General features: G+C 37.3%; 1 protein-coding gene and 1 long non-coding RNA gene across 2 annotated transcripts in view; one reads left to right on the forward strand and one right to left on the reverse strand.

Annotated features, from left to right (window-relative positions):
- Positions 1-2,698, forward strand: part of IL21 (interleukin 21) — an 11,557-nt gene extending 8,859 nt beyond the window's left edge. The window contains exons 4-5 of the mRNA XM_074273125.1: positions 1,846-1,923; positions 2,011-2,698. Coding sequence (XP_074129226.1) covers positions 1,846-1,923; positions 2,011-2,043 — 111 coding nt within the window. The 3' untranslated portion in view covers positions 2,044-2,698. The remainder of the gene's footprint in view (positions 1-1,845; positions 1,924-2,010) is intronic.
- The window catches only part of LOC141546843 (uncharacterized), a 193,709-nt gene that overhangs the window by 71,097 nt on the left and 107,240 nt on the right, over positions 1-15,372 (reverse strand). The window lies entirely within an intron of this gene.

Below are 15,372 nucleotides of genomic sequence, written 5' to 3' on the forward strand. Positions count from 1 at the left end.
CTGTGAGTATTTCCCAAGGTTCTGTCCTTGGTCTTCCTTCTCTACACCTTTCTCTTGATGACTTCATCAACTTCCATGGATTTAATTATCATCTCTCTATATACAGAAAACGCACAGATCCATAAAACCAACCATATTCTTTCCTCTAAGCCTCCATCACCAACTACTAACTGGGTATTTCTAACTGGATGTCCCCATAAGTATCTCAAACTTAATATGTATCCAACACTCTCCACCCCCCCATCAAACTTTCCTGTTTCTGGCATCTAGGTGTCCATTGGTCAGGAAGACTGAAGTTCAAATATTACCTCAGATATTTACTGGCTGTGTGACCCTCGGCAAGACATTTAACTTCTTGCCTCAATTCTCTCAATGGGGATAGTAACAGTATCTACCTCCCAAGGTTATTGTGAAAATCAAATGAGATAATATTTGCCAAGTGCTTGACACAATGTTTGGCCCACAGTAGGTGCTATATAACTGCTTATTCCTTCCCTTCCTCCTGTTGAAGGCACCTGTAGTATTCTAGTCTCAGGTTCACAACCTTTTATTAGCCTTGACTACTAATTCTTTCATCCCAATTATCTATTCAGTTGCCAAATTTGGCCATTTTCTATCTCCACACTTCTCCCATATCAACCCCTTCTCTTCACTCAGATAACCATTAGACTCTGGTACTGATCAAGCAGATCTGATCACATCATTCATTCTCCTATTCATGGACTCCTTATTGCCCCTAGGATCAGACATAAAAAGTCTTCTTTTCCAAGTCTTTCATAACCTAGTCTGTCTTTCTAACCACACTGTCCATGAATTACTCTTCTTTCTGACACACTACAGCCCAGCCAAATTACCTGGCTCTCTGTTTCTCATAAATGAAATTCCATCTCTGTGCCTTGACTCAAACTACCCTTCACATCTGGAATGAACTCCAGTCTCAACTGTGCCTCATAAAATCCCTCTCTTCCTTCAAAACAAAGTTCCAGAGTCAATACAATGCCTTGGGTTAGGTTTGACTCAGGCCAGTCAGGTGGTTCAGGAAGATTTGGGATAAGAATGAAACAACATATGCACATTCCCCAATACCACCACCTTCTAAATGAAGCTTCCCTGACCCCCTCAATTGCTCCTGCTCTCCCTCTGTTTATACTTATATAGGTGTAGGTTGTCTTCTTCAATAGCACATTCCTTGAGAATAAAGATGATTTCATTCTTTGCATTTCTATCCATGGCATCCAGAACAGTTCCTATAAGACAGCTTATAAACCCTTGTTGGTTGATTAATGGAATAAAGACCACCCATCATTTCTGACTGCCTTTGCTCAAAGAGAGAGAGAACCTTTTTTAAATCACTTAAAAAGCACTTCATTCATTGCCCTCATTCTACAAAAAAAAGAGTCTTAAAGAGGTTAAGTGACTTAAAATTATTTACCATATATTTGAACAAATGTAGGGATAAAATTCAAGACTTAAGGCTCTTGGATCCATGTTCTTTCCATCCTCCTTCTCTTACCTCACCTCACCCTGTCCCCATAGAATAACAGTACAGGATTTTGTCTTTCAACTTGATGGATAACTGATAGATATTGTGCCTTCCCATCTAAATGAGGTATTTGTAAAGAGCTTAGTGCAATGCCCAGAATAGAGTAAGTGCTTAATAAATGCTTCTTTCCTCCCTCCCTTTCTTTACTTTCTTTTATCTTTCTTTCCTTCCCTGTCTTCCTTCTTTCCTTTCTTTTTTGCTTCCTCTCTTCCTCCCTCCTCCCCTCCTTTCTTTTTTTCTTCTTTGCAAGAAACCATGGCGTTAAGGGTAGAAATAAAAGTGTCTGTTTCTTGGTTTTCCAGAAATGCCCTTCATGTGATTCCTTTAAGAAGAAACCACCCCTAGAATTCCTTGGCAACCTGAGATCATTTCTGCAAAAGGTATCCTTGTTTCTTGTATCACTTCCATTTACACATGGGGACTGGGTTCTTCATGCTGGGGTCACTGATGTTGTGTTGTCTTCACAGATGATTTATGAACAGCATCACCGTCCCCGGTGATGTCCCCATCATCATCATTGCCATGGCCAGTGTACCTAATACATGAAGATGCCAGAAGCCCTAAGAAAAAGTTGGACACTATATTGACGTACTCTAAGTTCTTAATATTTTAAAAGAGGAAATACAATGTAACAGTGATGGGGGGAAATGAGTTCAGATAAGAGTTTTCCAAAATTACTATCAGATACAAACTTTCCATTCTTTTTTCTATCCTAGATTTGGTGACTTGAGGATATGGCCAGCTCAGTTCATTACCCCTCATTACCGAGGGGATAGACGGAGAGGCCACAACTGATATTCACTTTTTACTATGTTACTCTGCTGGAGTACTGTCACTAGGAGATAGGGAAGGGCAAGAATCACTTTGGATCTGCCTCTCTCTTTCTTCTTTGGTAACCCTGATACACAGGAGCTAGGAAAAAATATTTTAAAACACAAAAATTTTTTTTTTAAAGAAAAAGATCTAATTTTAAAAATCTTATCTGAATAGCTTTTCCCCCATCTGAATATATTTTACATGTTAAAAATGTAACTTATTTATGTTTTGAGGGAAATTACTTTTCTAGTTGGCTACTAAGAATGTCTCTGTTCATAAAGATCCAGTGAAATATTTATATTCCATGGAAATGAAGAAATGTATTTATATTAGTCATTGTTTTTTCGTAGGATTAGATTATTGTGCCAGCAGAGAATATAAAATGGCCCCCAACAAAATCTCTTTACCATTCATAGATTTAGAGCTGGAAGGAATTAGAGAGGCCATAGTCCAACCCTCTCATTTTGCAGAAGAGTTCCAGAAAAAAAAATGCCAAGTGATATATGCTCAGAGCCACACAGTTTGTAATCTGAGGAAGAGTTTGAACTCAGGTCTTCCTAACTCCCAACTCCAGCATCTTATCCACTAAGTTCAAAGAAAATATTCTGAGCCAGGTGAGGCTGCTACACTGAATTTTCTGCCTCTGTCCCATTCTCCAACAAAGCCACCATAATAGACATAGGAGATGGCAGTCAGCAACAGCATCCCTGGACAACCTGAACTTTGAAGTGTGAAAATTGAACTCCTATGGAGCAAATGTTACAAAATTCCTTGCACAACTTGTGTCTAAATAGTTTTGGGGAAAAAATTCCCTTTGCCTTAAATGTCTTAAATAATATCAAGCCATCCAAACAAGTGTAATGGCAAACAAGCAGCCTCTTCAATAATTTTATGCATGAAACTAAATGTATTTATAGAATGGGTTTATAATTGAGGATCAGTGAATTTTCTAAAAACTTTTCTAAAAATTTTTTGAAAACTGCATTTCATTATACTTGATTTTCTTTGTAATTCTTTATATTTTGTTGTATGTGTCAAAAAAAAATTACTTCACAAGACTGCTGAAGGGGGCCCATGACCCAAAAAGATTAGGATCCCTTTCTCTAAAGGGATTATTACCACAAAATCATAAGCTAATTCAAGAACCCCCTATCTCTGTCAGAATGATGTTTGGAACACGTCAAAAAACAGAGAATGTGGGGGATGCTCAATGCTCTGGGTCTATTAGGAAGTGAGAAAAAAAGAAATCTATTGTGTGTTTTGAAAGAGACATGTACAGCATCCACCTACTAACTCAGGTGGAGGGTGGTTTCACTTAAATAGAAATGTTTTCAAAACCATAATTCTTTCTTAGACCTCAGCTCTTCTTAGGACCACACTGCATTTTTAAAATGCTTAACTGTCTTGGAAATGGCTGGCACATATGATAACTGTGAACATTGACATATGTTTTTAGCTCAAACTTAATGTCCACTTCTGTCTGGTTCAGTCAATGCAATAGAAATCATGGTAGGTCCACAGCTCTGCAACATCTGAAACACTTATACTTTATGTTCTTATCTCTGCCCAGTTTGGTGATTGGTTATTTCTTTGATATGGTTTGAGTTTCAAAATAATGGCTTTCTGTCAGTACCATAACTATTAAACTATTCAGAAGCTGTTTGACAGAGCTCTTTACCTGAAATAAAAAATCCTTTTGTGAAAGTTAAGGGGAAAAGAACTTTTAAAAGGACAAATAAATTTGAAGCCTAAGAGATCTTTCCTGAAACATAAGGAAAGATTGCTGTTCAGAAACCAAAAGGGAAAGGAAAGCCAGTGGAAAGCTCTACCTCTATCTTAATTTACTCAAAACCAATCAAAGGCAAAGGATGAATGGCTCTTTGGACATTACTTCACTTAGCGATGGAAAGTTGCCTACTCTCTCTAGGCCATATTTTCTTAATCTATTAAATGGAGATGAACCAACTAGTAATCTCTAAATGCTCTTCCTGCTGTAACTGGATTGGATTGGATTTTTAAAAATTTAATTATTATTATTATTATTATTATTTTTTTTTTTTTTTTTTGAGAATTCTTACCAGAAAAGGAACTGGCCCTAGCATGGAATCTAGCATTCCAGTGACCTATTTTGACTGCAAAAGCACTCTACCACCCTCTACTGCACAAATAAGGGAAATGGTCCGATAGAAGACCGTTGCAGTGGGCACCCAACTTCTCTGTAAGGCTTGGGAACTCTATACCTTTCAGAGAGGATTAATCATGTTTTTATGATTTTAGCTAATGGTGTCTTTTGTAGACACATGTATAGAATTGTAGCATTATTTTTTGTGTTATATTACTCTGTTGTATTTACAATTGCCACTAAGAATCTAATTTTAATATAAACTATGTTCTTTTTAACTTAATGATTTATTTATTATATATTTGGTTTGGAACTTTTGTGTGAATGGCTTCTTATTTAAGAATTGAGAACATTAAATATTACCCAGCTAGGATCAATATCTTGTCTTAAGCCTAAATTCTTGACTTTCATTCTTTGGGGTGGGAATTGCTTCCAGTAGCGTATATCATTATTCCAGCAATATATATCATTATCAGCCATTCTTATCCACATCTTTCCATACATTGTCCAAAAAGGACCAAACAAATGGACTGTAGGTAATTTTCTGAACCTTTTATTATCTGAGAGTACCAAGAGAAATATTAAGGATATCAATATGTTGTCATTCTTGAAAGCTTCTTGATGTGTGTGCCTCATGTCTTTTTGTTCATGGTTATCTGATGTCATGTTTTTATGTCATTGATTACATATAACCCTTTATATTCACTATATATTTTTCCATTGTTTTTTAATTATACAGTTTCTCGAGCCTCTTTTTCTAGTATTTGCTACCTAGGCATTTTCCTAGACTCACTAGCTGAGGTGAGAGTCCCTTGTTCCCCATTGTACCCTTACCATCATCATATCCTTATTTGAGGTCCATACAATCCACATCTACCACCTATCAAAATCCTGGTTGCTATTGTCTATAGACCTCCAGAGTGTTATAGACTCTTCCATGAGTTCTATACCTCACTCATAACTTTTCTTTTCCCAACCCTTCAAATGACTTTCACATACAAAATGATACACCTTTAAATAACCTAGTATTCCAATTCCTCAATTTACTCATTTTTCATGATCCATTGCTCCAGTTTATTTCAGGTCCACACAAAGAGGGTCATGCCTTTTGATCTTGCCATCATCTATCAATAAATCACTTCCATGTTCATGAACTCTGAGATCCCCTTAATAGATCACAGTTTATTAGCATTCCATTTTACCCTCAGCTTTTCAATACCAAACCCTATTTTTTTATCCTTACCTTGATTTCCAGTCCCTTAAACTCTCAATTTCCTACTAGGCCATCTCTGCAGCACTAGTTATTCTTTTTTCCCTTATCTATTTAGATCCTTTGGTTAACCAGGTCAATTCTCTACTGTTCCCTTTTCTTGAGTCCTGGCTCCCCTTGTCATATCAACAACTATTCCTTGTCAGGTTTTAGTCTTGGTTCACTTTTATCATCCAAAGCCTTTGCTCCTCCTCATGTGCTGCTGAATGAAAGTGGAGAAAATTGCCCAAATCTTTTAACTGGATCCACTACAAACTTGTGTTGCACCACCTCTACTGGGCCCTCAATGCTGCTTGACAATCCTTCTATGCCTTCCCTATAAGCTCACCCTCACTTTCCACAGTAACTTTTTCACATCTTTTTATCCCTCTTTACATCTCTCATAGCTCCCTCTTTCTCCAACCACTCAGCTAAGAACTTTGCCTTATATTTTACCCCTCCAAAATTAAGCTATTCACTGTGAGTTCCTTCTTTCCCCCTCTTCCTCATCTTATATCACTCAGATGCCTTCTACCATTATTTTTCCCCCATCACCGTTTTCTCAAATGAAAGAAAATAAAGAAACCTTTACTTCTTTTCATAATCGGTCCCATTCTATCAACACATTCTCCACTCTGTCATCCTCATTCTATTATTTATCATCAGCCTTTCCCTGCCACTGATTCCTTCCTTATTGGCTACAAACTTGCCTATATCTCCCCAATCCTCAAAAAAAAAATTACATATCCTTTCATCCCTGCTAATCAATTTCCTGTCTCCTCTGCCTTTTGTGACTAAACTCCTTGAGCGTCTCCTCATTTATAACAGGTGTTCCCCAATTCCTTTCCTTTTCTTATTTATAGTTCCACTTGCAATCTCATTATTCCAGCAAAGCTGCTTTCTCTAAAGTTACCAATTATCTCTTAATGACTAAATCCGTTGGCTTTTTCTCTACCCTCTTCCTTTTTGCACGCCCTCTAGCCTTTAATTGTTATAACCCTCTTCTCCTTAATACTCACTTCTCTCTAGGTTTTTGAGACAATACCTCTCCTGGTTCTCCTACCATCTACCTGACTACTCCTCAATTTCCTTTGCCTAATTTTCATTCAGGTCATACCTGCTAACCATGGGTATCTTCTAGAGCTCTGCTTTGGATCTTCTTCTCTCCTTCCTTTATTCTATTTCACTTGGTGGTCTCATAAGCTCCCATCTATGATGATTCTCAGATTTATTCCTTTAACCCTAACCTTTCTACTGATCTCCAGCCATATAGACTTATTAGTTTTATTACAATGCTTATGAGACATTTCAAAATAGATGATCAGTTAACATTTTAAACTCAATGTGTTCATTTAATTCATTATCTTTCCTCTAAGTCCTTACCTGTTCCAGACTTTTCAACTACTATCAAGAGTACCATCATTCTCTCAATCTCCCATGCTCACAATTTAGGTATCATGCTCAACTCCCATTTCTCATTTTCCATATGCAATATGTTGCCAAGGCTTATAGATTTCCATCTCTCAAATATATCTTCTTCTGTACTCTGCTCCCATTCAAACTCCTATAGCTTTGTATCTTCTCTAGGATCAAGTATAAAATTCTCAATTTGTCTTTGAAAGACCTTCATAACCTATCCTCACCCCATACACATACCTTATCCCACATATACACATCACACCTTTCCAGTCTCTTTATACCTAACACCCCCATGTTCTTCAATCCAGTGACACCAGCCTCCTTACCGTTTCTTGAACAAAAAACTCCACCATTGGACTCTAGGAATTTTCACTGATAGTTCCCCTTATTTTGAATGTTCTTCCTCCTCACCTGCACTTCCTGGTTTCCCTAGCTTCATTCAAGTTACATCTCGTTCAGGAAGCTTTTCCTGATCCCTCTTAATTACTTAAGTGTAAATTCCTTCTTTTAATTTTTCCCACTTATTCTGAATATAGCTTCTTGGTACATATTTGTTTGCTTGTTGTCTTTCCCATTAGGTTTGTGAGCTCCTTGGAGGCAGGGATTCTTTTGCCTTTCATTGTATCCCGTATAGCACATAGTGGGTGCTTAATAAGTATTTATTGAGTGAGTGACTCTTCTAATTTTTAATCATTTAGGAGACATAGACTTATCTGCAGTCCTATAATTTTAAAAAGTGATCTTGAAATTGCTCACCTTCTTTAGTTTCCAGAGTCTTAGCATTCTTCCCTCTTATCAGTGAGGAATATCTCCTCCACTTCCCTAATATATTTGATTACAAAATTCATCCTTTCTTATTTTAACTCTAAGCAAGTAGAGTTTAAAGCTAACAAGGCAATAACAGGTTCATTTTCAGGGTTGGTTAGGGTGAGATAGGAAAAAAAATTAATCATCATCACTGCACCACTAATATTAGCAAGCACATGGGTGCCAATCAAAGCTGTCAGAGGAATGTGGCCATGAAAAGGATGAATACATCAGCCTCAACCTGTTTCTATTCCTGTATTAGCAGTGACGAATGTGGTGGGTGCAGATTTATTACCACTATTTACCTCTGACACTTATTACCTCTATGACCACAATTAACCTCTCTGAAACTGAGGTTCCCAAGAGTAGTGGGTAGAAGTTGCAAAGAAGCTAAGTTTAACTCAACATAAGGAAATTCTCCGTAATAATTAGTGTTCTGAGAGTGGAATAGGAAGTCGTGGGGATAGTAGATTCCCCATCATTAAAGGTCTTTTAAAAAGGGCTGATGGACAACTTGCTGCATATGTTATAGAAAGTATTCTTCTTGGGGTGTGGGATAGACTAGTTCTTTTCACCTCAGAGATTCTAATCTTTAGAGTAGAGAATAAGAATTAAAGACATGATTTCAATGGCATAAGGAATTCCCAGGTGAGCAAAGTGCTTATACGGATGCTAGTTGGTACCTTCTGTAGTCTGTTCTCCTAAGGACTGTGGAATTACTATTCCTAAATCCTAAACTTTGACTCCTGCTCAAGAAACAGCATTGGGCTCTCTGTCTTCACTCTTACATTCTTTCACAAAGCAATAAAAAACCACCTCAGATTCTACTAGTCTATTTGACAGTATCTATTTGCATCCTTTCCTACTTGAGATCAGAATAAAATTGATCTCATTTCCAGTAACATCTTTTTCCTAGTGCCCACAATTTTCCTTCCTTTCTTCTTTCCCTCCAGCTTCTCTTTCCAATTTGTTCCAATGTATGTTATCTAAAAAGTTGTTTTAAGCTTCAATAGCTTCAATGTGTGTGGATATATATAAAGATAGAGAATTTTATTGGATCTACCTTCCATGCTTAATCCCCCTGTATTCTCATTTTGTTCCCTATCCCAAAACAGAAAACAGGGTGGTTTTTTTAAACTGATTTTGGATCTACAGATATCTGTATATTAAAGTCTGAGAGCAGCCTCCTGCTCTGATATAATTGTGAGATAATTAACATTTATGTAAGGCAAAACACCTTATACTCATCTCATTGAAGCCTGCAACAACACTGTGAGAGAGGTATTATCTCCATTTTCTTGATGAGGAAACAGTGTAAAAAAGCTGAAGTCACTTTCCTTGGGTCACAAAGTCAGTAAGTGATGGAGTAGAATTGGAAACCACCTTCTTTACACCAACCCTTTTTATGGCAGCAAATAATGGTAATCTCTAACTTTATTCAAACTATTCTCCCACACCTGGAAGGTTTCCCTCCTCATCTCTACCTCTTAGAATCCTTTTCCCATTTGAGTATCCATTCAAGAGCTGCTTCCTACATGAGTCTTTTCCAGATTTTCTGGTAGTTGTTATACTTTCTCTCCTCCACTGCTCCTGATTACTTTATTGTTGGTGTCCCCATCTACTTTGTCCCTCCAGCTGTAGGAACCTAAAAAGACTCTAGAGAGGAGGAGACACCTGGGCTGGGCTTAGAATCCCATTTATACTTAAGTCCACATGCTCCTGCTGGCTGTTAAGACTACCAATATTGACTCTTGTTCTCAATGCATAGCTTACTTCACTAAAAGTGAAGTTTCATGGACGGTTTTCAGTGCAAAGTGGCATATATGGAACCTAGAGAGTGATAAATATACTTGAATGTATTCTTTTCATTGCAAGGCTAATGAGAAGAGTGAAAAGAGACCAGGAAAAGCTAGATTCAAGTCTTACTTCTGACATAAACTAATTGGATGACCCTAAGCAAGTAACTTCAGTTCTGAGTGCTCCCCAGAAACTCTCTAAAATGGTACTTTTTCCCTTAAGTTAAAGACAGTTAATAAAATAGCAACATCAGAAAAGTAACAAGAGAATATTTCCCTTCCCTCCTCCAAGAAATGTGGAACACACTCTTACACAAATACAACCACTCTCAGTTGGACCAGTGGACATGCAGAGAGATTCCATCTGGGATTGTATGTATAGGGGAAATATACACCCAAGCCACATACAGGCTGGCCTTCTAACACAACAGGGTTACTAAGTCCTTCTGGTTTCATTAATCATTGCTCTTCCTAGGACTGCCCCCTATGAAGTCCATACTTGGGTGGAGTGCCATGTCCCTATGGTTTCCTTCCTATATCTACCTCTGCTGCTCAATAAAATGCTGATCAGCTGGACCCTGCCCTGTCTCCCCCTTAGGTTACAGCTTGGACTTCAGGACTTCCATCCAAGAGGAAAAGTTGGATCTACCACCTCTTCTTTAGCTGTAAGACTACATTCTACACATTTCACTCTAAGACTATAAATGTCAGAGAAAGTGCTAACCTGCATTGGTATAGGGGATTTCTTTACCTGGGAATTCACTATGCAAGAAAAAAAATTAGGGATCTGCCCTATCCTATATCAATAAAAAATACTAACTTGTGTTTCAATTTTTTTTTATTATCATCCTGTAGATATGCTAAAACTCCACAATGAGAACAGTTATATATATATATATATATTATAAGCAAACATATCCTAATTTGGTCCTGTTCACAGATATCAACAAGCCATTAGAGATGGAACATGATAAAAGGTCCCTGTGAACATTTAGGACTATTTCTGGGAGTTTTCTTTTATTGGAGCACCCTAATATTGGCATTACCTCATTAAAAATTAAGTAATTCATATGCTGAATGAGTAAAGGATTTCTGGTTTCCTTAGATATCTTTTCAATGACATTTTGTGCAATGCTGCCACCTGGTGATAAGATAAAAAAAACTAATAATCAAGTTTCCTAAACATCAATCAATTCCCCATGATCCCATCACCCCCTAGAGAGGAGGGTGCTAGCACTTGGACAAGGTTCTCCCAGATTCCCCTGGTCCTAGTCTTGATTTCGCTCATTTCAGAATTTGCTTTTGCAAAGTCTGATAGTGACTTTAACTTCAACATTCAGGATAGTTTAATGGCAAAGGGAATACCTGAGTTGGTCCTTGAAGAAGGTGAGGAGAGAGGAACTAATGGGAGAGTACAACTTGTTAATAGAGAGAGCAACAGTGGATTGTACTCTAAAAGATTTTGACCACAATTGTTTATTTGTTTAATTGTTCTCTTAATAGGCTCTGATCATATATAAAGGTCAGTTTGATGGGTGATTTTTTAAAAACTATTCATTAGCTTTTAGATAGCATAAGTGCTACATTCAAAGATAACTACCATGTGAGGAAACCTCCTCCACCAAGACAGATTGTCACCTTCCCTACAATTTCTAATCTTAGGGAGTTTTCTAGACCACTGAGAGTTAAAAATAATGCATCTAGCCCCTAAGCTGTGATTAGTAGAATTTGCTATTAGAGATAAAATCCCTTGAGACTGTAACTGATGATATTTTATTGAGTTTTGAATTTGGGTATGATTGCCTGATGTATCATTGTCAGTAACCCACCATTCAAGAGAAGTGCCTTAAGTTACTCAGAAAGATGCCTTCTTGAACTGTCACAGGTAGATGTCTTATCTAGGCAGAAACTGGGAGGATGTTAGTCTCTGCTCAAGTTGGGATCCTTCAGACTCAGTTTCCCAATTTTGTTTGTTTGTTTCCCATATGATTATTCTTGAGTCTGGCTATGAGGTGGAATTGTTTTTGCATGATTGGTTGTCAAATAGAGCTAAGGATACTTTATCCTGCCATGTATATGCTCTCAGGCTAAAGCCTGAAGGACCCGTTTTGATGCTATTATTATAATCATGTCCCTGCTTTTTCCTCTTATAGCAAATTTCTATAATCAGAGCAAGTGGTCAGAAGAAGCCATGAGCTCAATACAAGTATTCCGGGGGACACAACGGTTTTCAACTTTAGATCTTAAAGATGCTTTCTTTTGCATACCATTGTATAAAGACTCACAATTTCTTTTTGCCTTTGAAGAGGCAAATCCAGGGGAACGTAACCCCCACCAATTAACATGGATGGTCCTACCTCTGGCTACAGCCATAAAAACCCTTAACTTCCTGGCCTCCCAGGGCTATAAAATTTGTCTAAGGCCCACATTGCCTATCAGTCTGTTAACTATTTGGGCCATGAATTAAATCCCCCTCCTGTTCTCTCACAGTGGAGAGGAACAATCTTGTCACTCCCTGAACTGCCTCAAAAAAACAACTGCTTACCTTCCTGGGCACAGCTGGATTTTGTAGAATCCTAAATTTTTTGTAGAATCCTAAATTTGGGATTATTGCCAAGCCCCTCTAAAGCCTTTTACTCTGTACAATTCCCCTCAAATGGGACTTTGATCAGGCCAAGGCTTTTAAGACTTTGAAAGCTAAACTGACCTCTGCCCCAGCCTTAGCCCTATGAAAAGAAGGACCAGCTCCTACAGGTTATAATAGCTCAGTCTCTGGGACTCGATGCAAACTCATTGCTTACTTCTCAAAGAAGCTTGGTGTCTTTGGGGTCACCCTCCTGTCTTAAAGCAGTGGCTATCATAGCTTTTCTGATTGAGGGAACCTCTAAGCTCACCCTAGACCAATCATTGGAGGTTATAACTCCCCATCAGATTCAGAGCATTTTTGCAACCTCATCAAAGTTTTAGAATTGGGAAAAGGCCCTCCAAACCCTGGGAAACTTTTCACTTGTCACAAGCTAGGAGAAACAATTAGATAGGTCTATCAGGCCTTCCCAGTTTGTGCCCAAATACATCCTGAAGGGTCTGTGAACTCCTCATCACTGCCACTAAACTTGGGGGAATTAAAAAAAAATGCACAAGACCATACTGCCCTCAAGGAGCTTATATTCAAATGGAGGAAGATTCCATATACAGAAATTGATGCATATAAGATAAATAGAGAGTAGGTGAAAAGGAATCTTAAAGAAGCATCAGTAGTTGAGGAATGGAGGTAAGAAGTGGAACATTGTGAGGACTAGCAAGTGACTGGAAAATGAATTGCATGGAAGAAAGTATTCAATGCCTGATATGTATAAGGTATTGTGTCAACAGGGCCCTTCTACTTTTGGCTTCCATGAGAGAAGATTTCAGAAGATGGAGCAGGAAAAGGATAAGCACTTAAGCTAAATAAGAAAAAAAAAATAAAATAAAAGTGACCTATATTACCCAAATTATTCCCTGAAAATAAAAAGGAAATTGCTACAAAACACTTTTTAATGAAACATATGTAATTCTAATAATGTAATCCTATGAAACATAGCTAATCCATGTAATATGCAATTAAAAAAAACTATAAATCAATATCATTACAGAATATTGGTTCCCAAATGTTAATAAAATCCTGGCAAAAGATGATACAATTAAAAAAATTAAAATATACTATGACTAAGTTGGATTAATATGAGAGATGTAAGTATAAATAACATTAGAAAATATGTAATATACTGATACATTGTTGGTGGAGTTGTGAAAGAATCCAGCCATTCTGGAGAGCAATTTGGAACTATGCCCAAAAAGTTATCAAACTGTGCATACCCTTTGACCCAGCATTGCTGTTATTGGGATTATATCCCAAAGAAATACTGAAGAGCGGAAAGGGACCTGTTTGTGCCAAAATGTTTGTGGCAGCTCTTTTTGTTGTAGCTAGAAACTGGAAGTTGAATGGATGTCCATCAATTGGAGAATGGTTGGGTAAATTGTGGTATATGAAGGTTATGGAATATTATTGCTCTGTAAGAAATGACCAGCAGGAGGAATACAGAGAGGCCTGGAGAGACTTAAATCAACTGATGCTGAGTGAAATGAGCAGAACCAGAAGATCACTGTACACTTCAACAACAATGCTGTATGAGGATGTATTCTGATGGAAGTGGAAATCTTCAACATAAAGAAAAACCAACTCACTTCCAGTTGATCAATGATGGACAGAAATAACTGCACCCAGAGAAGGAACACTGGGAAGTGAATGTAAACTGTTAGCACTACTGTCTATCTACCCAGGTTACTTATACCTTCGGAAGCTAATAATTAATGTGCAACAAGAAAATGGTATTTACACACATATTTTGTATCTAGATTATATTGTAACACATGTAAAATGTATGGGATTATCTGCCATCGGGGGGAGGGAGTGGAGGGAGGGAGGGGATAATTTGGAAAAATGAATAAAAAAATAAAAAAAAGAAAATATGTAATATAATTAGTTATATTAAAAGTAAAAGCAAACTATATAGTTATATCTATTGATGCAAGAAAAGTTCATTAAAAGCACAAAGATAGACAAATAAGAAACAAAATTATCCCCTTTGCTGCTAACTTTATGGTTTATTCAGAAAATCTAGAAAATCAGCAAAGAAACAATCAATATAATTAACAGTTTCTGTAATTTAGCAAATATTTCGTTCAATTTCCTGTAATAGCAGAGGCAGGACTAAAAACCAAGTTTTCTTGAGCCTAAGGTCTCTTCTCCATCCAATATCCTGGGCTGCCTTTCATTTAATATTAGTTTAAAAATAGGAAAATAGATCAATGGAACATATTAGACTAGAAAGAACCTAAAATAATTTAGTTCAATATATATCTGAAAACATAAAATTCCTAAGTTGACTAGCACTGTTCTGGTAGAAATTAGCTTCAATGCTATCACTTATACCATATGACACAATAAACTCAAAATGAGCATGTGACCTGAATATTAAAGATCATAACATGTAAAATAGAAAAAAATTAACTATCTTTTTCATCTATGATTAAGAGGTGAATTCTTTTTTGTGTTTTTGTTTTTGTTGCTGAGGCAATTGGGGTTAAGTGACTCGCCCAGGGTCCCACAGCCAGGAAGCATTAAGTGTCGAGGTCACATTTGAACTCAGGTCCTCCTGACTTCAAGGCTAGTGCTCTATCCTCTACACTAACTAGCTGCCCCAAGAGATGAACTCTTAATGAAACAAAGGATACACTCAATTACAAAAGACAGAGCTGGGTTTGTGATTTACTGATACAGAAACTCCCAAATGAGGGGGGCCTGTCCTTGTCCTATCAAGGCAAGTCATCACCTTCCCTGCAATTTGTAGTCTTGAAACTACACTTGAACCCAGGTTTTCCTAGCCTCAAGGCTGGATCTATATCCACTATGCTACAGTATTTATTGATGGTAAGAGATAAACTAGATCAATTATTTCAATTACATGAAATTGAAAGGCTTTTTAATTGACCAAATTAATACAACTAGGATAAGAAAGGAACCTTTGGACTAGGGAAAATCATTGCATGGATCATCTCTGATAAGAGTCTGTCTTTGAGA

This window comes from Sminthopsis crassicaudata, chromosome 6 (genome assembly GCF_048593235.1).
Source record: "Sminthopsis crassicaudata isolate SCR6 chromosome 6, ASM4859323v1, whole genome shotgun sequence".
NCBI lineage: Eukaryota > Metazoa > Chordata > Mammalia > Dasyuromorphia > Dasyuridae > Sminthopsis > Sminthopsis crassicaudata.